Source organism: Aythya fuligula, chromosome 1 (genome assembly GCF_009819795.1).
Source record: "Aythya fuligula isolate bAytFul2 chromosome 1, bAytFul2.pri, whole genome shotgun sequence".
Taxonomy (NCBI): Eukaryota; Metazoa; Chordata; class Aves; order Anseriformes; family Anatidae; genus Aythya; species Aythya fuligula.
Window position 1 is genome coordinate 56,754,200 of NC_045559.1, and position 25,410 is coordinate 56,779,609.

Below are 25,410 nucleotides of genomic sequence, written 5' to 3' on the forward strand. Positions count from 1 at the left end.
CTACATGTATTTCCCATGCCATGTCAGCATCATAAAAAGAACTGCCACCATGAAAACACTTTACAAGAGTGCCAGCTTTGTATGCCTTTAGATGAGGGGAAGTGAAAAGTGAGACTACAAAGTAACCACACTTGCTGGTTTTGTGGTTACGGACAGTTATGGGTCTTCTCAGATGGCTTACAGTAAATTTTATTCACACTTCAAACTGGCTATATTTTACAACTCCTTTCTCCCTAAAGACACACTTGTGTAGAAGCACAGACTCTCAAACAAGTAGTCCCTACCTGTGTTTCTTCTTGGCAGTTCTGCCCTCCACATTGGGGTAGAATTCCAGAATATGTGATATTTTTTAGTCTATTACATTTTCATTAAAGAAAAACTTAGGCAGCCTTTTCTTGGTTTTGATCACTGGGCCTTTTTAACAGGAAGAGGAGGATTGGAGTGATCAGAGCCTGTCATGAGTTCAAGAAATAATGTTGCCACTCAGCCAGGGCTTTTGACATGAGATTGTGCTCTTCAAAATGCTGTGCTTTTTTATGTGTTTGTTTCCCCCAGAATTATGTTTACAACGACCTGAGGTTTATCCAAATCATAACAAACACTTGAGGAATGTGTAGTTCAGCCATTTCAGGAAGTAGTAATTCCAGAGAGATTTTTCTTCCTAAGTATTGTAGTCACAGCCCAAGACTACACATGACTGTAGGAGATTGATATCAGAAAGATCCCAGTAACTCTACAACTGAGTTTTGATTAAAAGCTGTTGGGAAACAAAGAGTCTTTGGCAAAGTAAATTAGCATGAAATCAGTAATTGCACAAATGAGATGTAAAAGGAAATGCAATTCTCACTGCCTACTATACTTTTGCATTTTATTTCTGTACACACATTATGCAGCACTTAAAGACCAAAAAAAATCTTTTTTTTTTTATTTTTTTTTTCTGGACTGCAAAGGTGTGTTTCTTCAAGACTGTTCACTTCAGATGGTCTTTCATCTTCAAGCAGTGGCTGTGCATAATTTGTACCTTCATCCTTTCTCATCAATCCTTTTCTTTTACTTCTTCCCCTTAGGCTTCAGTTCTCCCTGCTGAGCAGTACTGTTGGCTTCTCTGAGGTAAGTTGATGGCTTCAGTGCCTAGGAAAGGTATCTGATCTCTTCAGAGATAAAAGCAATTCAACAAAACTTGTTGCTGGAAAATTCTTGGTCTGAATTGGGGATATCATCTGCTACTGCTCTTTCTGCTTTGAAATAGTATATTCTCTGCTTCTCTTTTTCTTTCCAGTAAGAGGAAATACCTCCTGGAGTGTTTTCTTTCTCATCAGAAGCACCAAATGTTGTTTGTTACCATGTAAAATTAATTGAAACAGAGAGGCCTGGGGCTGCATGACCTAGCAAGCTAGTTGATTTTGCTTCTTTCTGCATCCAGCAACACAGAGGCAGGCATGGGGCTAGAACATCTAGCTGTTTCTGTCAGTCAACCTGAATTTACAGATGGATTAAGTAGGCCTAGCAGTAGGAGTAAGTACAAAGTCAAGCTTAAGCTCAGTTTCAAATATCTTGAATCATTTCAAACAAATAAAAGGGGAGTAAAAAGTAGGGGTTAAAAGAAACAGCAAGCCACTGGTTAGATCTTTCACCATAGACTGAGAAGTGGTCAGGGTGACTCTGCAGCAGCTCAGCCCAACCTATATCTTTAAGTGATGGGAGGAAAATACTAATCACAGTAGCTGAAGACAGAGCTCTGAAACAGAGGCAGTTCTTGCCACACAGAACACAATTCAGATCTGAGAACTGAGACTTGGAAGCTGAGATGAGGTTAAACGGATCATATTCTTACAGTTAAGGTTGATCCCAGATACTTTACATACAGAAAAAAAAAATCACTTATATTGCAAGAAATATGAACACCCCACCCCATTGCCTTGTATATTTTGCATTGTCCAGATGCAACTTTAAAAAAATTCTTTTTAACCTGAGATTTTCTTTTCCAATTTCTGTTCTGATGTTCTTGCCTGTTACACCAGTTCTAACCCTTCATCTCCATCCTCAGGTTACAATCCTTTAGGCATCACACAATAATCACCAGATGTGTTTTCCCCCTTACTGCAGGTCTCACTGGTAAAGAATTTTCTGTCTTATGCTTTATGGAATGTAGTGATGCCAGTAATCAATGGTAAGGATCGTGGCCAGTTCCTGAGCACAGTTGGTGGGAAAGCAAGACTGAAACTGCGAAAGGAAATGCCCAGTTTTAAAGAATGTTACAGGAGGTTTTTTGTCAGTTTGGCTAAATCTGGACTGGTCTGCTCTGTGCTGGACCCTCAATCACCTGAATCAGGCAAGGGCTGGAACAGGGTGAGTCTCAGCATCCTTCTGAATGCTGAGCCTGGGTTTCCTTCTCCCTGAATGCAGTGCAGCAGCAGGGATGAGACATGCCTGAGTATCATCCCCACAGAGTCAAGCCATGACCAGAGAAGGGCCCAGACTTGGGAAGCTCAGAATCATATCTGCATCCTGGGGCTACAGGATAGCATCAAGAACATTATCACTTCCCTCTGCCTGTGCACTCCCCTGCTGCTCCAGGCAGGACAAAGTAGAAACTGGGCTCAGTGGGATACAGACAGTGAAGGATGATGAAGAAGGAGGTAAAGGTGGAAAGAAACAGATTGAAGAGTACAGAAGGTGCCCATGGGGTAAACAGAACCAAAGAGACTGCTGAGGAAGGAGGGGAGATATTAATGAGGAGAAAGGAAGAATGGAAAGGAGAGACACAAAAGTCAGATGGCTGGAAAAGCATGTGGCAGTAAAGCTGGGACTTGATCCACGAAAGTAGTGATAAAGGAGAATAAGAGGGATTGACAGGATTAAAGGATCAGGTAGAGAAGAAAATGAAAGGAAGAGAGAATAAGTCAGAATGGGAAACAGCAGAAAACAAATCCCATGGGGCAGTTAATCTGAAAAGGAGTGGAGGCAGTCAGGTCCCATTGTCATACAGCTGAGAGATGTAAGAGTGCTCCCTTTTCACAGGACTTTTTTAATTTTTAGCAAACACAAGTAACAGCTCCCTTGCAGAGGCACAGTGATGACTGATTAAAGGGAAACTGTAAAACTAGTTTAGTTCCTACTGAAAGATGCTTCTGAAGTGTATTTTATTATTACCTAAAGATACATGTATATTTGTATTTGTCCTTTTCTAAGATAAACTAAGAAAAGGATTTCCTATTCCTAACTTCGCCCACACTACCCTGATTGGACCTGTAATAAAAATGAATCAGGTGAGAATCACAATTTCTTGTTCAAGAAAAATGCTTATCTTTCAGACCTGTGAATTTGTGCGTATTGTCATGTTGGGTTTCTAAATGTAGTTAATAGTAAAGCTTTAGTGTAACTATACACTAGATTTAAAATCCAGACTTTGGATGCACCCCACTACCCCACTACCACCACCTTAGGGTGCTTTGGGCAATTGTAGGTTATAAAGAGTTCTCTAGCCTTTTGGGGAATGCCAGCAAAGTGAAAACATCACAGAGATAGCTCTGCTATCCCCAGTAGGAGCTTTGAGTGCGTGAGTTCTCTCTACTCTGCCCTTTCTGTAGTGCAGGAAAGTGAAGAGGCAACCTGGGGTTAGCATTACCCAGCCTTCTGGAGGGTTGTGTTAACTCACATTAGAGCTTATTCATACACTGAGGTCAACTAAATTGCAGGAAGCATAAAGCTACCATTATCACCTGCAGTGCTGAGGGTTTTACTGTGGAATCTACTAACCTTGAATATGTCCATCTGAAATGTATGTGTTCTTCTTTCCTCAGGGTCATCTGTTGATTTTCACTGATGTTCACTACAAACACGAAGGAGGGGAAGATGAGGACCTTCCAAGTCTATCCTAATGTTGACTTTCAAACAACAACAGAGAAAAATGAAGTCTTCCTTCAGTTGGCATGTACAGAGTAGTTGCTACAAGATTAGAAGCATGGCCCTTGGTCACTATTTTTGATGTTTTGTCACTTTTCATGAACGGAATCTGTTGTTTTTAGTATAGCAGGTGTAGCTGACTGTTACTGATATTCTAGAAAACTTGTTGCAGTGTGATGGAAAGGAGTGACTGGTTCTTTTTACTAGTGTTACAAACACCAACGTTTATTAACTTCAGATACCAGTTATTGCATTTTTCAACTTATCTCCATTAGTGTTAGCAAAACTTTATATAGAGTGAGACCGTATTCTTTGTAATATTTTCACAATGTGTCCCTTTGTAACTGTATTCCACAAGTGGGAACAGGTTATAAAATCCAGTGAATTATCACAGAACACTACAGAATCATAATTTATGTTGGAAGTAAACTCCAGATCTAGTCCAGAGACCAGCTAAGAACAGGACTTGTTAAATCAAGTTGCTAAGGGCTATTTCCAGGTAAGTCTTGAATACCACAACCTCTCTGGGCAACTTGCTTTGCTATTTAACCCACCTCAGAGTAATTTTTTTCCTGATATCTTATCAGAATTTCCCGTGTTTCAGCTTGTGTTACCTTTTGTCCCACCACCATGCACTTTCAAGAAGAGTCTGGCTCTGTTTTCTCTGTATCCTCACGTCAGGAAGTTGTAGACAACAAAAAGGCCTTGCAGGTCTCTCCCCAAGCTGAACAGACTTGATCTGTCAGACTCTCCTAGTAGGTCATGTTCTCCAGCCCCCTAACCATTTTCATGACACCTGCTGGACTTGATCTAGGATGTCAATCTCCTTCTTGTACTGGGGAGCCAAACTGGACACAGTACTTCAAACGCAGTCTTGCAAGTGCCAAATAGAGAGTAAGGACCATTTACCTGGACCTGCAGTTTTGTGTTCAACTTGCTGTCCACTAAGACTCCCAGGTCCTTTTCTGCAGAGCTGCTTTCTAAACAGCCCCAAGCCTGTACTGATGCAGGGCATTACTCCCTTTACTTCCAGATGCAAGACTTCATGGTTGCTCTTGTTGAACTTTATGTGGTTCCTGTTAGCCTACTTCTACAGCTTTTCCAGGTTCCTCTGAATTGCAGCCTTGCTCTCCAGAATATTGACTGCTCCCCCTGTTTGGTGTTGAGCACAAACTTCCCAAGAGCACACTCCGTCCCCTCATCTGGGTCATCAGTGAAGGCATTGGTCACAGTACTGATTCCCCATGGGACATCCAGTGGTTTCCAGTCAATATTTGGACTTTGCTGATCACAGCTCTTTGATTCTGGCAGTTTTCCACCTTTCCACCTTCTCTAGCCTGTATGTCACCAATTTGGTGATGAGACTAATTGATAGTGTTTGAAAGGCTTTAATGAAATCAAGGTAGACAACATCCACTGCCTTCCCCTCATCCACAGAACCACTCAGCTCATCTCAGAAAGTAACGAGGTTGGTCAGATGTGATCAGCCCCCACAGGGAATACCTGTGCAGGCTGTTTCCAGTCACCGTCATGTGCTTTAGAAATGGCTTCTAAAATACTTTGCTCCGTGTCCTTTTCAAGGACTGAGTTGAGACCAACTGTCCTGTATTTCCCTGAAACACCCTTCTTGCCCTTCATGAAGGCAAGTGTGATGTCTGCCTTTTTTCAGTCATGAGGAACTTCTTACTGCCATGACTTTTCAAAGGTTATAGAGAGCAGCTTCTTGCTGATATCAGTTGTGCAGCACCTTTGGATGCGTTCTGTCTGGTCCCATGGATTTGTGTACAGGACAACATAAATTCTGTCTTCCTCTACTGCAGATAATACCTCACTCCCACAGACTCTGCAAGAGGCCCAGGGACCTGGGAATCCTCACAGCAGATCTTGCTAATGAAGATGTCTTTCTCTACATTTCTTGTCACCAGTCACTTGGCCCCTGAGCAATGGGCCCACACTCATCTTAGCCTTCCTTTTGTTGTTGATGTATTTACAGAAACGTTTCTCATTACCCTGCACCTCCCACACTTGTTTCGGCTCCAAATGAGCTTTGGCTTTCCTGACTTCATTCCTACATGTGCAAGGAATGTCTTTGTGTTCATTCCAAGTAGCTGATCCCAGTTTCCATCTTCTGTATGCTTCCTTTTTGTATTTGAGTTCACTCAAGAGCTCCATGTTCATCCACTCTGGCCTTCTGCCACACTTGCCTAACTGTCTGAACATTGCAGTGGACTGTTCTTGTGCTCTGAGGAGGTTGTCCTTGAAGATTAGCCAGCTCTTCTGGGCCTCTGCTCTCCAGGGCAATTTCCCACAGCTCCTGCCAAGCAGGCTCCTGAAATCTGCACATCTGAAGTCTACAGCTGTAATTCTGTTCTTTGTCTTGCTTACTCCTCTCAGGATCTGAAACTCCAGTCTCATGCTCATTGCAGCCAAGGCTGTCCTTGATCTTAACATCATCCAGCAGCTCTTCCTTGTTTGTGAGTAGCTGCAGCTCTTTAAGGATATCAATCTCCACATAATTCTATAGCTCTCGTCTTTCTAAAATGGAGCTGGAAAGTTTTTTTTGTGCTATGCCAATGTCACCATAGAGACATTGACCTAACCAGGAGATAGTAAAAGTGCATGAAAAGGAAAACTAGTCTACAAATGTCACACTGCAGAAAGTACTGCTCCAACTTGGGACAGAAATGTGGTGTGGGGTTGATTTTTCTCTGTTTATGTAGCTAGCTGGCTACTACAGAGTTTTTTTACAGGAAAAAAAAAAAAAAAAAAAAAAAAAAAAAAAAAAAAAAAGCATCCTGAAACCAAACAGCAGTAAATCACTGCAGGACTTCCAGTTCATTGTATTCTATGGTAGGAGAAGAGTGACTATAAAATAAATGGAAGAAAAGAACTCAGAAGAAATCAGGGTTTTAAAATAGTTTGGTGTCCCTCATTGCTCCAGGCACTTCTTTCTGCCTGTTTGAGGGAGGATTCATGAGAGAGGAGAAAAAAAGAACTAACGCCCCGGTGCCCATCTCTTCTCTCTTCCAATGGGACATGTTCTCCAGTACAGACTGAGTGCCATGGCTGGATGGGCCTTTCCAAACCAGAGCCATGCCTTAGTGTGATGCTGCCCCTTAAGCCCTAGGCCTGTGGCTGTTGTTCACAAAGTGATAAAGCCATATCATCCTGTACTTACCTACTGCTCAGTGCACCATTTTTGATCTGGTCTTATTTTCCAGTTGACAGAGCAAGGGAAAAGATACATGCGCCTCGGTGTGCTGCAGTCTAGAGAGCATAGAGAAAGGGGAGAATTAGGGAGACAGGGAAAGAGGACTGCTGGAGCACCAAGCTAGAGGCAACAACTGGAATCATGCAAAGCCAAAGTGATCTGCAGAGATGCAGCAGCAAGTCTCCATTGATTGCCATGCTGATAAGCTCATTGGGTTTCTTGTATATTGGGTAAAAAGGACTGCAATCCCCATTAACAAATATATTGAAACAAATGCTTGGTGGCTCAATATGGAAAATCAAAATAAAATATTCCTCACAGAGCCTCTTTCTCATGCCTTGAAAGGTGAAAAGTTTGGATTTAGAAACAATTTGCAGCATATCTGAATATGTGATCTGAATATATTTGTGAGCAGATACTTGGCTTTTACTGGTATGTTTGTAGAAAGAAATGACAAAACTGTTCTAGAAGCCTTAGTTTTTCTTTGTTAACTTTTGCTGAAAGTTTTATCTGAACCAGGTGGTACTCCATTAGAAGAACCATAAAATGTTAAAAGGATATGAAGAGGATAAGCTGAGATAGTTTTTAGGCAATACTGTTTTTTGTAAATCTTGGAGATCTAAGCGGATGGAAATTGTGGAGCTTTTTCTTTGCTCTGAAGGAACTGTGAAACTTGTACAAAAAAAGTTAAAGGAGAGGTTTATGTAAACGGTGTTGTGATTTTTATTCATCCTCAGTTGCCAGAGGTATAAATAATGGAATGATTATGCACGTACTGCCTGCAGTGAATGATGGATCTGTGTATAGTATGAGTATTTGTTGACTGACTGACAAATGTCTCTCCCCTTTTCTATTCATGATTGCACAATGAAGTGACTCAGATTGTCCAGCAAAGTGCTCCATGCCTGAGGGAATTAGCTTGGGTTACATTCAAGCTAATTGATTAAATCACCTCTTTCACAAGCCAAGTAGCACTGGTCAGCTGAAGGATAGGCAACCAGAAGAAATAGAAAATGTTGTCTTCAAGGGCTTGACACTGTGTATTTACACTATAGATAAACACTAAATTAAACACACACAAGAGAATAAAAACTATATCATTTATAGTTTTCTGTATCCTGAGCAATTTCAGAACAGGTGGGCCTAGACAGTTGTTTTCCATCTGTTTTTCCTAGCAATAGCACACTTTATTTCATTTCTTGTTATGAGTATTAGTTCTGTGGAACTACTGGAATAGTTTCCACTGGAGTATCCTCTCAGGTCCATCTGAAAAGCCAGCACAGAAAACCACAAGAAAGCAGCACACTACCCTGATCTCAGCATCCTGGCATCTGAGACCCCCACCCTACAGTTTGCACTGTCCTCTGCTTAGTCCCTAAATTAAATTAGAGTGATAGATTTTACCTATGACACCCAAAATAGTTCAGGACATGATTACCCAAGAGACCCCTCCCTGTGTGATACTGCTGAAGATGGCAGCAATTGGTTCTCTTCAGCCTCTCAGCTCTTTCCTTTAAAAGACAGGGTTGGGGCTGCAGAGGGTTTTCCTTGCAGCATCCTCAGCCTTGTGGTACAGCAAAGCTCCTCTTTTCAGCTTTTGGAGGAGAGGTATGGTAACAAATATTTTATAACTGATTGCTCTTTGTTGCGAAGCGCTTTTGTTGGGAAGGGATAGATGTGACTGAATCTGGCAAAATTCTGGAATTTTAAACTATGAGAACTCTGCCTACATAGAAAACACACTTCCTTCCAGCATTTTGTTTCGGTCATACATGTTAAGCATATGTTTCTTTTGCCTCTTGAGTTCTGTCAATTGAAATTGAAAAGAAAATACTAGCCTTAGCAAAAGGCAAGGGTGTTTTGTGGGATTATTTAAGTGTCTATTACAGTAAAGTTAAGCTAATCTTATATTATTATTTTGCAGCTTGCTTAAATTGTGGTCATGACTGAAATTATTTTAAAGTTTTGAGGTGTATTATTATCTCTAATAGGTAGTTAAAATAGTTAATACAGCAACACCTAAACAATTTTTCAGGTGTTAAGGAAGAGTGATGCTCTCTGCTTATAGAGGGCTGTATCCCTCTACACTATAAAGATGATGGTCCTAGACAAGAGGCCTAACTTTTAAATGGCTCTAATTAAATAAGACCAGTCCCATGCAAGTGTGCTGGGGAAAGACAACCTTCTGTGAATGATTTTTTTTGTCCTGGACAGTAGGTTAAGGTTACTGTCCCCAGCTGTAAGTATCCTCTTAAAATTTTGTGAGAGGAAATGACTAAAGAACAGAGTCTGTTACTGAGAAGCCTGAATAAATTAATCACCAGCACTAATATGTAAATTATTGTCAAAGGCATTTATTTTGCTGTCATTCATTTGGTTTTATAAGGTACTTTGAACATGGATGTCCTTATTTATGAATGGAAAACAAGGATACAGCAAGATTTAGACAAGAGTCTTGAAATCTCAAGTTTTAAAAAAAGTGGGGAAAAGCATGATAAAGGACACAGACTGCACATTTAAAGAGGTCTAAAACAACCAGTTTGAGAAGCTAGGTCATGATGTTCAATGCTATTAAAAAAATTAATGGTGTCATGACCAAAATAACAGATAAAACTGATGCATTTATTGCATCACTTTCCTAGTTTCCCACAATACATAAAGAAAAATCCCACAGAAGCCTAGGATAAGAAATACAACCCTAACAGAGGCCAGAAGTTATTTAACAGGAAAGAAAAAAGCAAAAATAAACATTCATTTGACCATGAAGTTTGCAAGGAGACTTTTTGGGGTAAAACTCAATGCATTTATTAACATGAAAACACCGCCTGCTGGCACAAATTGTTTTTAGTTGACTGCTAGAGGGGTCATATAGGGCTTCTCAAAGCTGTGACTAACACCTTCATAAATTGTTCCTGAAGTGGAGGATCTGTGTTTAAAACTAAATAACATGATATGTTTTTCCAAAATGTTAAGACCAGTGATACCTGTTGATTTACCAGCAAGCACTGAGAGCTCTGAACTTCTGGGAAAAATAAGGTTCTTATTTCACTAATAGGAGGAAAAAAAATACAGCATAAAAATTCAATGTGACCTCCCTTCCAACAGAGTTTGTCCAGGTGGATGTATCCCTGCTGCAGTGAATAACTTGACATTTCTCCTATGCCCTGAGGAGAATCCTTCCTCTTCTGTGGTTGCTGGATTTTTCACTTTTTTCCATTCTGGAGGGAAAACTGGAGTCAGAACTCCCCTCTCTGGGGGGGAAGAGGGAGTATGGCCACATATAGCATAGCATGAACTTCTACTATCATTATAAATATTTCTTAACAGGTCCTTTGAAAAACAAAGATGAAGGCTTGCTGTTCTCTCCTCCTCCTCAGTTTGGTCTGTGTGCAGCTCAAAGCCAACCCTGGAGTCAAAGTGAGGCTCACCCAGAAGGGCCTGGAGTACGGTATGTGAGCTGTTTTCAGAAGCATGCAGTGATATTGCATTCAATCCCTACATGATGAGCATCTTTAGTAGTAAAGGCAGTGGGAGGAAATGAGCTGGTCACAGGCTGTAAAGAAAAGGAAGTCTAAAGGAAGTCTTAAGAGCACAATAATGCATTCCTGTGTTAAATTCCCATCAAATGGAAGCAAGCATTGTTTTAAAGTCTCCTAAAATGGTATCATATAAATTTAAACTCACTGCCAGTATCGAAGGTAACTGAACTATCACTTTCATCCTGTAGCCAAGGAGGTTGGGCTAGAGATCCTGAAGCAGAACATGGAGAAGGAACGTTTCCCTGATTTGACTGGCTATGAGAAATTTGGGCTTGGTAATGTCAAATACAACATCTCAAGGTAAGTAACAATTCTACAAAAGACGCTTTCTAATATAAAAGTTAGATGTTACTGCTATATTTAGCACTGTACATGCATTATAATGGGAATGTTGATGTGTTTTACGTTAACTATCACTTAAAGGAATACACATGTGGCTTTCATCCAAACCCTGATGAAGTCAAAGCAAAAGTTCTTGATTTATTTATCTTCAGATAAAATTATCTGGTCTATCTTAGTCAGCTAAGCTCTTGCAATGATCAGCAGAGAAAGATTCACATACCCGGAGGGTGGTTACACCTATGCTGTAGACACCTATTTTAGGATGAGATTAAATGTCCTCTTCAGGTGTCAGTGTTTCTACACTGACCACAGAGAAAGTCCAGAGAAACAGCTTACCCCAGACATCCAGCCTCCAGGTGGCTGGAGTGGAGCAGAGTAGAAGCTGGATCAGAATTAGCTGCAGATCATGAATACATCTGTGAGAATGGATTTTAAATTGCTACACAACATGACTTAGCTACTGGTCTGGGTAGCTGTCCCCACCAGTTTTGTCACTGGAGTTAGAGACTCCCTGGAACAGCTGCTGGAAGAAAGGGCATCAGCACTTTATTGTGCTTGTTGGTGGTTGTACTTGCTGGAACCACCAGGACGTCCACCTAAATAAATGATCCCACTCTGTAGTATGATTCTGAACACCTGTACACATACCATGTAGCGGATGCCAAGTCTTTTGAAGGCTGCCAGCCTTAAGATGCACAAAAGATGCAGAAATACTGTATGATTTGAAATAGTAAAATGGGGAAAGTTGCAGAACATTTGGGGTCCTCATGCATAAATACATATGACAGTGTCTAGATATAACACTTTATTGTTTAGTTCAGTGTTACAAAGTTCATTAGGTGCCTTGCTGGTTGTTCAGCACTTAACCAATTTGCCTTAATGACTGATTTGTGCAAAGTGACTGTAAACATAACATTACAACATAAGAATGGAGTGGCAATTACTGTAGCCTGAAAAAGTACAAGGTGGACAGGAATATTTCAAGTGACAGCTGAAATTACATCAATTTAGCAACAACTCTGAGTAAAGACTTCAATTTATGGCTATGCTTATTGTTGAATGAGTATTATGACGATTGCATTTCAATTGTTTTTACTTACCAGTTACAGTACAGTAAACTGTGACTTGATGCTCCAATATCAAGATTTGATATTAATGAAGGAAATAGTCTCACTAGAAAATGAATTCCAGAAGAACATAATTCATGTAAGCAAGAGCTAGAAAAAAAAAAAAAATTTAGTTCTGTTCAATACAGATTTGTGATTCCTGAAGAGTCAAAGTTACCCTGACATCCTACCATTTCATTCCTTCTGGGAGCAGTTTGTGTTTGACTTAAATTTGAATCTTGTTTTATGTTCACCCTGACTCTTGAAATATGTATTTTTTTCTCCCCCTTATCTCCCTCATGCTCTAGAATACGAGTTGCTGCTGTTGAATTCCCCAGTGCTTCCATCTCCCTCATACCCAGGACTGGGATAAAACTGGTGATTGGAAATGCTTCTCTGACAGCTGATATGAACTGGAACATAAGGACCTGGATGTTGTATGTACAGCCTCATGTTTCCTTGGATTTTTCTTGATGAAGAATACCAAAAAGCAAAGATTAGTTTGTCTTGTGATCTCCTCATGACAAAGATGCTCTTTAACAGCTGAGAGCAGAAACCCAGTAATGGATAGGTCCTCACCACCAGGGCTGCTGCTGGGAGGCAGCCCCTGCCTATTCATATGCTGAGAAGCACCTCTGCAAATAGTAAAAGATAGAAGTTATAGCTGAATGTCCTGTCTGCCAGCTAATGACACATTTAGAAAAACTGATTGTGGTCCAGTATAATAAAACCTTGCATATTTCGAGTGCAGCTGCACTGTTAGAAATCCTGTGCTATGCCTCCAGGCAATGCAGCTCAGAAGCTGATGGAGAAGGGACAAGGAAATGGCAATATCCTTATGGCTGTCTCCCTACATTCCCAGTTGTAGGTGGTTTCAGAGAAGAGGAATCCTTCCTCATCTTTCTTCACAGCTTCCATTACTGATATTGCTAAACTGACAGAATTGCTGCAGTCTGGAGCTGCTGCTGTCAGGGATGTAAGGGTGGGATGGCTGCTGAGTGAGGGCAGGAGACCTGGAAGCTGAAGGCACAGGAGGAGGGGCAGTGCCTTCGCTAGCAAATGCAAACACTTGATCAGAGCTTGTGAGCGGCAGTGATCAGCATCAGCCACCAGGCCAGTCCATAGTGATGAGCCAAGCCAGCAAAGTACCATTGGGATTACTAAGGAATAAGACTGTACATAGATGTACCTGCAACGTAGCTCAAGCAAAGGTGTGAGCTTCAGTGCAACTCATAAACCAAGGGTAGAGACCCTCAATGAGGTTTTTCACAGGTGTGAACCAAGCTATGAACAGTTTGATCCAAACTGTTTGATTACACATCTTTGCTATGTTGGGGTTGGTCCTGAGTGTGGGCTGCCAAACCCTTGGGGGAGGGTGGTGGGGAGGAGGTCACAGCACCCATTAGGGCACTCCAGACCCTGAAATGGGTTTGCATGGAACATCCCCATATAGCACCAGGTGAGACTGCAGTACAGCTCCCTTACTCTGTCCCAGATGTAACCCAGTTACCTCTGCTGTGGGAATGTCTTCTTACTAGAACCAAGTATATTAAAATAGTGAATTATATACTTTCCCATATTCTGAATTTTCCAGAACTCCTAGCATGAAAATCTGTGTAGAACACTTGATTCTTTGCAGACCCTTGGAGTCTATTTTTTTTCTATGAGCAATACAATAAAAAGTATTCAGATAAACAACTTCATCCTCAGGGGACAGCAAAGAGTCTCATTTGAGAGTTAATGAGTCTAAAATGTTCACTAAAATAGGTTTTTCGGTTGTTTATGTATTTTTACTTTATGCAGCAGAGACAGTGGAAGAAGCACAGTGTACATTTCCAAGGTGTTTGTTACTGCAATCTTTTCAACGCCCCTGGATAATTCAGGCCATACTTTGATATCACTTACCAGCTGCCGGACAACTTCTGGTGATATAGACATCAAGTTGAATGGAAAAAGTGGGTAAGTGCAAGAGATCTGTATGCATGCTGGGAGAAAACAAGTGTCAGTGAATGGCACAAAGACAACTTCACAAAATAAGACACCCAGAACTGCTTTTAGGTGTCTATAGCTGCCACAGATGAGAATCAGGGCACTAATCATGTGTTCAAATGGCAGAGTTTGACCTTTTTTCTTTCATTTGTGCCCACTGTCACTTGTGTAGAGAACAAATACAGCAGTTTTGGTCAGATCAAACAATCCCTTGTGCTTCTTTGATACAGTTCTTTCCAAATACTGCTCTAATATTCAGCTCTAAGTAGAAGTTACATGCTTGTTTTGTACTTCTAGTCAGAATGCTATAAAAACTGAACAGAACCAGGCTGCTGTCTGTTGTGCCTCTGGTTATAAACCTGGACAACATGATCTCATTGTTTTCTTGTACTTCTGTCACTTTCTGAATACAGCTCATATTACGTGGCTTTGTTCTTCTGTTTTTATTGTTTTTTACTTGCACTGGAAGTCCCTAGAACAGAATGTTTATTGTTTTTGTACATATATGATGGTGCTAATGTAAAGAATCTTTTCTTAAACATGAAACTTCATCTACCTAGTCTAACCACTGCAGTGCCTAGTGGTGAAATGATCTTTTAAGTGGTGGCTCACTTCAGAAAGCTAGAATATCACACTTGGAGGCCGTTAAAATTGTGTTCTGCAGAGATCTGATTTCCTGTTAATGACTGCAGTACTTGACCCATGAATTGCTTTTTTTCTTTCTCATAGCTTCCTGCATAACTTCTTTATCAAGTATCTGAAGAAACCCATTCACAGGAGTTTGGCCACTAACGTAAGCCTTTCAGATTGTGTATGGGAGGGGTGTAAGGAATATCACTTTCACAAGTCAGCACTGGGAGCTTGACAAAGGAAGAACTAGAAAAATAATGGAGTCTGATTCTGGTCTGGTCAGCACAGTCATCATTTTGCTGGCCAGAAACACTTTGAGATAGAGTATTGAGTTCATGGCTGAGATACTGACTGATATAGGGGTAAGCTCAACCAGGGCCTGAATGTGCAGTTATTTTCCTGTTCCAATGCAAATAGGTCTGTGCATGTGTACATATGCATTCTGATTACTGGGAAATATTTTACTCACCAGGTAAAATGTATTGGGTAACAGATCTTGTTGTACATCACCTGATAGTATGACTTACCTAAATCTCATAGTATCAAACAAGTGAGTAGTTTTGATGGCAACCTGCCCGTCTTCGAGGAGGCAGAGCTTGAGGTGGGTGTCATTCTGCCCCAGGACAAGGATCTGTGCTGTGAGACCCATGTGGGATCTGTGTCCTCCTCACACTACTTAAGGCTGTGGTTTTGTCACCCCCATCAGGCTGCTTTTAGCAACTTCTACCTGCCTTAAGGCAGGCCTGACATAAAATGGGCTTACATTGCATGGAATAGATACCATGGGGAACCAGTTAACTGAAAAAAAGCAAGCTTAGATGTTTTGACAAATGCTGCAATGTATGTCACATAAGTAGACAGACTTGCTGGCACACAAATAAGAGGTGCATACAGTTCCATGCTAATCAGTCCATAACCTGAGTGTGCTTTTATACAGTCTTGTCCCAACATCAGATCTGGAATCCAGTTGATAAATGAAGACCTTCAGTCACTGAATGGTGAGTCCCCAGTGATATATTTTCCTTCTGCTTTCATCTCCTATTCAGTGAAACTCTGTAGTTTCCTTAACAGCAGCTGGCTAACAAAGCCTCCAGGAGCAGTATCAGACCCCACATTGTGTCAGCTCCTTTACTTAGAAGACCACAGGTGGATTAAAGGAGTGATACTTGGACAAGAAAATGACATTTCTGAGAGTCCAAGGTCTTAGGAGCTATTCTTAACTTGCAAATGTGGCAGGTGGTATTTCTGATATCAGAAATGCCACTCAGAAGCTACATAGCACTGGTAAGGCAGTTTTCCCTTCCCTTCATGCTGTGACTCTTCCTGTGCATGTAGCACTTGACAATCTGAAGCTTGCCTGGAAATTTAGGTCTTACTAGCCAAAAGCAAAAAACCATTTGGTCAGACTAAATTTACTTTTCCCCAATGGGAAAACATTAGAACAAATTTGAGAAGATACTTTGAAGAAAGTGCTAGTAGAAACATCAAGTCTGAGGTTGGAATATGTGTTAGGATATCCCTGGTTATGTTCTTTCCTACCCACTGAAACCATGTGTATCATTCTTTCAGGAACTGATTTAGTTTTAATACACAATTCTTTCTGTGTTTTTGTAATATTGGGTATTTTTCTTTATCTACCATCTTTACAGTCCTAATGCCAATTGATGATTTGGCTGAAATAGACTACTCCTTAAATAGCTTGCCAGCAGTATTCCGACCATACATTGACCTGGACTTAAAGGTAATTGCCTGTAATGCTTCTGCCAATATTGATGGATTTTTTTTGTTCTTGTATGATCCTCTTTCTAAGATTGAAGATGACTGCTGTTCTGAACACTAAAACACTAAGCACTACTGCATTTGTTATTGTAATAATTTTTAAATAGTCCGTTGTAAAATGAATTATTCAAAAAAAATCCATTTTTAATTGCTGTTGACTTGGTTATAGCAAATAGTGATAAAAGTTGACTAAACAAGCTACAAGAAAGAAAGAAAGGAGAAAGGTATTCAGAGGAATTAGTCTTCATCCCTCTTTCACTGTTAACATCTGGCATTTATTCGCTCTATCAGTTGGGGAAGACCTCTATGCTTTGCACTAACTAGATGAGTGTGCTGTTAGGTGAAAAAAGGAATAGCAGGACTAGAAGTGGGAATTAAGCCTCTCCCAGACTGAATGGAAAGAGAAGACCCTTGAAAAAGTGCAAGTCCAAGGCATGCTCCTGAGTTTGAAGGCCTGAAAGCTTCTTTCAACTGAAGGGAAAAAAATCTTATGTATTGAGACAAAATGTAGAGTTTCTGACTCTAGAATGTCTTGACTGCCATTCTGGGTAAGATGACTTGGCTGAGGGTAGTTCTGATCATAGTATCTGAGATCCTTAATTAAAGTTCAAGATGCCTTATTCTAGGTGCTCTAAACACAGAACAAAAAGACAGTCTTGTCTATTGTTTATACTTAATTTATAAGAACTTAGTGACAACAGGAAAATAAAAGACAGGAACACAATGGAACAATAAGCCAGTTTCAGTGTGGTAGAGACTGTTCTTGGCAGCAGCCACAGAATGCTTGCCAAGTTCTCAGTATTCTGGTGACTAGATCTTATGTAGAGACTTGAAGCAGGCCAAAGAGGTAAAGTCATGGGTGTCTGCAAAAGCTATTATCCCACAGAAGAGACAACATGAGGAAAACATACAAAGCCAGCGGCTGGTAAATCCAGCAATTGAGGGATGACTGGGGAGGTCATAAGCAAAGAGACTCAGCACTTCATAAGCACGTTGACAGTCCTTAGAAAGTAACAGGAAACTTAGATAGATGGGCAAGAGTTAAGGAAAATACAGACAAACAGAATACATTTGAGATGAAACAAAGGAAATAAAAAAAGGATATAAAAAATCTTAATCTGAGTATTTTCCTCACTTTAAATTAGTTTTACTTTTTTGTTTCTTCTTGATGTACTTGGAGTTATTAGATTTGTGAGCTTTGGCTAGCATCACGAGTGCTGCAAAAGGCAACAAATGTTCTTCAGGATTGTTTGACATAACTTTTTCTCTTGCACATTTTCTCTGAACAATTTACTTCATTCTCAGAGTAAGTGCTGATTTTGACCTAGAAAGGCCTCTGTAATTCTAGAGATCCATCTTGTAATTAAGGCCATTGGCTAGCTCTGGACAGCAGTTCTCAGGTCTAAATTCTTGGAGGTGGGGAAAGGAGAAAGTAAGGTTTTTCAATAAGAAGCCTTACTCATTCAATAGGTAAGGCCTTAATTTTATTTTCTGAGCTGGTAGACTGTCTTCAGTGGGTGATCAGCATCCCAAAAGACAGGTCTCAGATGTCATCTGTGAAGGTGTCCAATCCCTGTTGGGATTGGTCTTCACAGCCTGCTTGAAAGCACTAGGACTTCAGGGTGTACTACAAGTCCTGTGTAGTTCTTCATAAAGAACTGTTCAAAATGAACAGTTCATGCAAAGGAAATTAGCAATTAATTGTCAGCAATCACTTTAAAGCCATGTTTCGATTCTAACTTCTATCATCTCTGAATGTATCTTTCAGGGGATAGTCCACCCAGCTGGAAACTATACTGGCCCTCCCTATGCGGCAGCTCCCTTCACCATCACAGACCAAACGGACTCCATGCTCTACCTTACTTTCTCTGAGTATTTCTTTCAGACTTCCTCATTTGCTTACTACACAGCAGGGGCCTTCAACAAAATCATTGCAGAAGAGGTGAGTAGGAGACAGGAACAGAGTCAGAGTAGCTCAGGTTGTTCATGGTGGTGCTTTGACCTGCCAGTGGTCAACATGAGGCAGCTTGACTGTTAATTGGGCTGTAAAGGCCTAATACAGTGGGCCCCCTCTGTGAAAGCTGAGGCAGCTTGACTGCTAATTGGGCTGTAAAGGCCTAATACAGTGGACCCCCTCTGTGAAAGCTGTGGATTGGAGATAGGTAGATTTGGCTAACTATTTTCCTTGAGGTTCAGTAAGTCTAAAAAACTATTGACTGCAACCCACACTATGAAAATATTAAGCATTTGCTTTCCCAGGAAATACCTTGGTGTATTTTATTGAAAATCAGTGTTAGGTACACTGAATCCCTTAAGAATATTTTTGAGAACAAAAGGCACAAAATCAAAGATTAATTGAAATGACAGTAATAATATATTAAAGAAAAGCTGAAAATGAAGGTCAAACCTGGTAACATCATTTATTTTCTCTTTTTTTTTTTTCCAGACTTACAGTTATTTCAATATAAGCACAGAGATATTTGGCAGCATCATCCCTGAGGTGAGTACCAGTACTTTCACAAATACATAGGAAACTTCCTGATATGGGTGTTGAACACTGGTGTATCCCAATGGCCTTATAGCACAAGTCAGGATCTTCCACTGGGGAAGTGGACATGTGTGCATGGTAACAGCAGAGCAGAAAGGCATTGTCACCTCTTGCCTCCCCAGTAAACTGAATGACTTTTGTTGTTACCAAACTTAGCCCATAACCTTGTGCATCGATCTTTACTCTGGATGCTATGCCAAAGCTACAGCTGTTCCCACCTCAAACCAGCCCTGGGCAGGAAAAATCTTCCAGTCATGATTCTTGCTTTGAGAGATGGGTCCTCAGCTCAGAAATAGCCCCTTTCTCCTGTCAAAACTCGTGTAATTGCCTTTGCTTCACTATTAGCCTGTGACTGACTAGAAGAAAGTAATCCAGTAAAGACCTGGGAAGGGACAGTAGTGGCCATGTGCAGGAAAGCAAGCTAACAGATGGGCAGGAAACATTACATCTATGGAAAGGACAAGGCAGGTGTACAGGGTTTCAATTTATTTCACATGGAGAAGATGAACATAACAGGAAAGATGGTATAAGCATGCATGGCTTCTACCAGCATTCCTAGACAAAATGAGAAACTGAAAATGAGAATAAGAGACCCCAGCTCTTGAGTACCATGGGTGGATCAAATCAGTCTCACAGTTCCAAGAACTTCACATCCTTGTTTGTTTCCTGGATGATTTCAGGTTCCTTCCTCAGAAATCTAAAATTGCAGGGCAATTGTCATACGGTCTTCATAAAATGCCATGAGCATTGATGCTACTATTCCACCCCCTTATTCCAACTAATGAACTTGGTGAACCTACTCATTCCTTAGGCAAGGGACAGAGTGAGGCTTCCCAACGAACAGTCCAGAGCAGGAACCTGTCTCATGAGATTGATTAATTTCAAAGTGAATTAATGGCTCCTGACCTCCTTTATTGTCACTTAAATGTCACATTTATGCTCCATTCCTTTCCTGTGTTCACAAAATTTCTTTCAAACCAGCATAGAGAAAAAAAGTATCGTTAGAGTGGAAGGAACTTTCTACTGCATCCCTGTTAGCCGAGATTGATTTATCACCACAGAAGTTTTCTGTTTCCTGCTTGCATGAAAGAATTTTGTTAGCAGCTGTTCTTAACCTCATCTCAAAGAACTACTTCAAAGTGATTACTTCAGGAATGAGGAATTGTAATACTCTGGCCTGTTCTACAAGCATTTATCTTTTTTATTATTATTTTGCCTTGGAACCTTACAGGTAGCCAAATATTCAGTAACACCATATCCAGTGATGTTGAAGCTAATGGCTACTGAAACACCTCTCATCAGCTTGCAGCCCGATTCCTTTACTCTAGAGATTCAGGGGTCCATGGAGGTATTTGCTGTTTTGCCAGACTCAACCACCCAGTTATTGTTCACAATGAACATGGTAAGTACAAGAAACAAAATGACATTTAACTCAGGGCTAAATATTTCCTTCCTTTTAAGTTCTTTCCTTCTGTTAAAACTCTGTATAAGAAACCAAGTAATAGATTTTTATTATTTAAACATGCAAATTCCCTTTAGTCACAGTTGGTGTTGTATGGCCACACTAACCTAAAGGAAATTTTTATAGGGATGAACTTTTTTCCTATAGACAAATGAAAATAGAAATAGTGATTATGAATAACCAAATATTTCTTCTTTAGAATGATTGTTCTGCAAGCATGAACAGTCATGTCTCATGGCACTTCGTTCATTTATCTGAAAATGATTTTGATTAGTGAAATCTCATTACCCACTTCAGCACTTGTCAATGCCATTCAGACAAGCAGAAATTTACTGCATGCAACCTTGCATGGGCCACTGACTAGAGAGAAGCTCCACCTACGTGAAACACGGCTGTGTACAACCAGGAAAATGATGTTTCTGCATTTGTGATGAATTTCCATCAAGGGTTCCATTTTCTATGTCTGGCAACCCATGTTTTTTTTTCTTCTGCAGACAGCCAACACCAGCATTGCTCTGAATATATTCAACCAGAAACTGATGGGCTCACTCTGTCTGAACAGGTAATTCAACACAGGCAGGATGGCCTGAGCCTGTTTAGAAAATACTGCTAGCAATCTCAACATTAGCAGTTTAGACACATGACCAGATAACCAGAATTTAATGAATGTAGTTCCCTAGTGAGTTCATCTGTAGGAACTCCATCAGGAGAAAGGTTTGCACTTCTGTATTTTTCTTCATGCTTGTGATAGGCTAAAGATCTGTTGCTGCTCTTGAATCCTTGGTAACCTTCACTTACCTGAGCTGGACAGACTTTCTCAACCTTAGACAATGGAAACTGGCCATGAAAGCTAGAATGCTGGTGCTGTGGAAAACTAGAAATCTTATTTTGAATAATTATTTGGATACATGACTCTGTACTGAATAAATATTTGAATCTGGAAGAATAGACATTAGCAATGTAGCCAGCAGCAGCAGCACCATGCTGTGAAAAGAGTTATTCTTCCAATCCCTAGAAAGGTTCATATCATAATATTATATTGATGTACATAAATCCTTCCAAAAGATCTGAGAACCTGCAAGTCTTTAATGCTGGCCTTGGTAAAGTCAATAACCAGCAGGATTTCCAAACCACAACACAGGGAGAATGTACACACATCCCTGGCTACAGCCCTTCTAGGGTGCTCTTCCTGTATGCATGCTCAGCAACGCCCTAAGAAAACCACATCTTTCTCTTTCCTGATGAGGCAGTATGTGCTGTGTAAAATGTAGTGCTTCAAAAATCTCTTTACAGATGCTTCATAAGGCCTAGAGCTCTAAAGCAGTGACTGTTCATCTAGAATAATATGTGTTTGTCCTTTCTAGTGACTCATCTTTTTTTCACTTCTTTCCCTCAGGCTCCAGTTCTCCCTAACCCATTCCAATGTTGGTTTTTTTGAGGTAAGCAGACAGTTTAAGCACATAGGAAATGCAAACCAGGAATATCAATGACATCAAGGCTAAAGAGTAAGCAGCTAAATTCCATCTGTATTTCTAAACCATTTGGCTTCATTCCTGGACAGCCTTTTTCCCACCTTCTGGCTGCCACCTCTATGCTGTTGATTTAAGAAAAAAGTGTACTCCTTTGGGGCAAGTTAGTCTTCTGAAAATGATATATTCTGAAGTTCCACTGACTTGTATATCATATTTCATCAGTAAGCTGAAAGATCACTAACCACAGCCCTATAACACAGCAGCAATCTGAACTGTAGCAGTAGAGGGAGCAGTGTGCTGCTGTCTAAGCAATCATATGCATGACTGAGGCAGAGGCACTCCATGTGTTGTGGTGTGCACTCATCAGAGATGCTCAGAACTACAATACGGAATGGGAGCCAAAATGCTCTTCTCAGATGCCTGTAACTCTGCTGTTGCAGCCTTCCAGGGAAAAAATCTGCCTCCAGAGTCATTTAATTCTGAATACAATTACTCAGTTCTGAGCAGGTGAGGAGAAAAGAGTAAAACTACTTTAGTCCTGCTTTGCTAATGGTGATAAATTGTTTCACAAGTAAAGGAAGTTGAATGCTTTAAATGAAAACGTTGTCCAAGCATGATGAGAGCTATTTGCAATTTGCATCTCACTTCCTTTGCATCTCTTTGAAGGCATGAGATCCTTCTGGGCTAAATGAGAGCCAAAAGCTGAATGTGAGCCTATAGTCCTCATTCAGGATGAGGGCATGACGATTCTACTCCTATCAGAAAGTGATGTTTAGCTGAGCTTTCTTTGTGACAGGTCTCGCTTCTGGAGAACATCTTGTCCTACATCTTACAGACTGAAGTAATTCCATCAGCTAATGGTAAGGCTGTTTCTAAGCATCAGCTAAAACCTTCCAGCAGAGTAGTTCTAGGAACTACTGACTTCCTGCTGAAGTTGCCAGTTCCTAGTAACTTCACTGGAATATGATCATCAGCCAGTAAGCAGTGGAATGGGGAGATCAATTTGTAGGGCTGTAAGTATGGTCGCTCACTGGCACTATCCTGCAGTGTCAGCAGAGAAGTCCAGGGCAGTAAGGTCATGGAAACTCATCCACCTTTACCTCATGAAAGGTGGCCTTGATGCATCAGTACAGATGCTTGTCTCTAGTCTGTGTACCCACTTGCTGCCTCTGTGTGTGAAATGTATTCTTCTCTGTTATATTAGCCTCTCATATAATCTTAATTAAGGCCCTAAAGAGAGACATAGGCTTGTCCAAGCACTCTGTACTGGGATGAACCTTGCCTTCCTTAATTAATGGAGACAAATGGGAACAGGTTCTAATGATTCTATAGCTGTATTGACAATCTCTCAGGTCATTAAGGACAAATCAGTTAGTATGTGATAATGCATTGAACAGGAAGTGCCTTAATTTGGCTGCAACACTGCCAAGAGAAGAGCACCTATAATTCTTTCCCCCTTTGATAAATGAGTATTGTATCTACCTCCCAGGGTTGTCTGTGAAGACTAAGAGGATAATTGTTTTAAATGACCTAAATCTTTGAATAAACAGAAGGTTGTTGAAGGGCGGGTATTTATTATCTTCCTAATGCATCCCTAAATCATTGTGTTTGTCTTTTCTTAAGCTAAACTGTCCAAAGGATTCCCTCTTCCCAATTTGGCCAACGTTACTTTGACGAGACCTCATATTACAATTGTACAGGTGAGATTTTGATACACTTATGACAAGGCTATTACTTTTTGGTGGGGGTGAGGGAGCTAGGCACTTATTCACATTCTGCTTGTACAAGAAATCTGCTGGATTTCTTTCTTTTACTGCTAGTTAAAAACAAGATTTTTTTACTGTTTAAAATGAGATCTGTTACAATGGTAAAGTCTTATTAGAAACAAAATTATCTCTTTGAGAGGAAAAACTTGAACTGGATTATATACATAACCACTGAGTGACCAAACACGTTTCCTCAGCCTTGGAAGTTGCAATTCAGTGTGAAAACAGGTTTACCTCTTAACATTTCATTCACATTTCACTTTCATTCAAGTATCACTTTCCATGCAATACTACTGAATTTAATAGGAATAGTTGAAATATGGGAGGGAGCTGAATTTGATTTTGTGTGCAGTATGCACAGTATGACTGGATTTCGTTAATAACTGCTGATATTGGCTGAGGCTGAGACTATTAACCAAAAGTAGTTAGCAAGATCTCAGGAAATATTCTTTCCTTCCTGTTTATTCTTCTCCAAATCACACAATATCTATTAAGCACAAAGCACAACTCAGGAAAAGAAGTGCAAAGGTTGTTTTTCACTCTTTCTTTGCAACACCCATGCCTTGCAGCAGCTGGGTATGCAATCCCTATAAGTAATTGTTTGGAGACTGCTTTCAGCAACACTAATTGCCAACAACCTTATAGGCTAATTATGAAGGATTTTAGCCGTTTTGTGGGACCCGTTCCCCACCTCACTTTCTCTAGTCACTCTTCCTGTCAGTAATGAGAGTTGAGAGGACACAGGAGAACTGCTAAACCTGTTCAGTGTGAATGGGATTCCCAAGTAAAAACTAATTCTAAAGTCTCCACTTCCAGTCCCAGTCTGTTGGCTATAGTTCAGAAGAAGGAAGACAATTCCTCATGCTTTTCATAGATAAGTATATTAGACTGTGGTGGACTGCTCTCTGAAGGTTTGTTGCTCTGTATGCACTGACAATGGGGGAAAGCCCAAAGTGCAGATTTAGATTACATGAATAATTCTAAAATGACTCAAATTAGGTTTAAAAAAAAAAAAAAAAAAGACAATCATCACAAAGTCGGATTATCTAGCTGCCTCAAGGCTCATATGAACTTTCCTGGGTAGGCTGGATGATCTCTAGGTGTCTCCCATCGCTAGCATGGTGCAAAGGGATAACATACTAGGCAAAGACAGGGCTTTTTTGCAAAGTTTGAAGGATAGTTTAGTAGAACATGAAATTAACAAGTCTCAACTGTCTTCAGTAGATTTTCTGACTTTTAACACCAGGATAGATTTGAATTGAATAAATAATTAAAATATTCTGTAATGCATAGCATTCAGCGACTGTTCTTCTCCCCACAGGGCTATGTGTTGATTTCTGCAGATGTTCACTACAACCATTAAAGGAGAAGAGCAACCACTTGTTGGACATGGATTCAAATCAATGATGTGACTCTGAGGGCTGAGCAACTGTGGCCACTGTGCAATGCTCCTGGAACACCTCACCTGAGTGCTGATGAGCAGTGGCCTGGTTTGGTGGGGTGGGAAGGGGTGCTCTGAAGAAATGGTTAGGCTTCACAAGGGTGATAACAAGCAGACTCAGGGGGAAGCAAGATGCATGCTTGGCATTATTTATTCTGGAGTTTATCTGATGTAAAACTGTTTTTAAAAAAGATGAATGCCTCTCTTGAAATAAAGCCT

General features: G+C 40.5%; 1 protein-coding gene across 1 annotated transcript; it reads left to right on the top strand.

Annotated features, from left to right (window-relative positions):
- The first annotated feature begins 10,462 nt into the window (after positions 1-10,462).
- Positions 10,463-25,113, top strand: BPIFC (BPI fold containing family C). The gene is made up of 15 exons (XM_032181423.1): positions 10,463-10,565; positions 10,845-10,956; positions 12,413-12,541; positions 13,908-14,063; positions 14,823-14,886; positions 15,661-15,721; positions 16,373-16,464; positions 18,271-18,444; positions 18,949-19,002; positions 20,282-20,452; positions 21,007-21,074; positions 21,909-21,951; positions 22,781-22,844; positions 23,608-23,684; positions 25,072-25,113. Exons 1-15 carry the CDS (start codon positions 10,463-10,465, stop codon positions 25,111-25,113), a joined length of 1,410 nt encoding a protein of 469 aa, XP_032037314.1.
- The last annotated feature ends 297 nt before the right edge of the window (positions 25,114-25,410 follow it).

Excerpts from the sequence above, each read along its gene's own strand:
- BPIFC (XM_032181423.1), top strand. The coding sequence starts at position 10,463 with ATGAAGGCTTGCTGTTCTCTCCTCCTCCTCAGTTTGGTCTGTGTGCAG. Across the intron at positions 16,465-18,270 it reads ACATTGACCTGGACTTAAAG|GGGATAGTCCACCCAGCTGG; the intron begins GTAATTGCCTGT and ends TGTATCTTTCAG. Across the intron at positions 23,685-25,071 it reads CTCATATTACAATTGTACAG|GGCTATGTGTTGATTTCTGC; the intron begins GTGAGATTTTGA and ends TTCTCCCCACAG.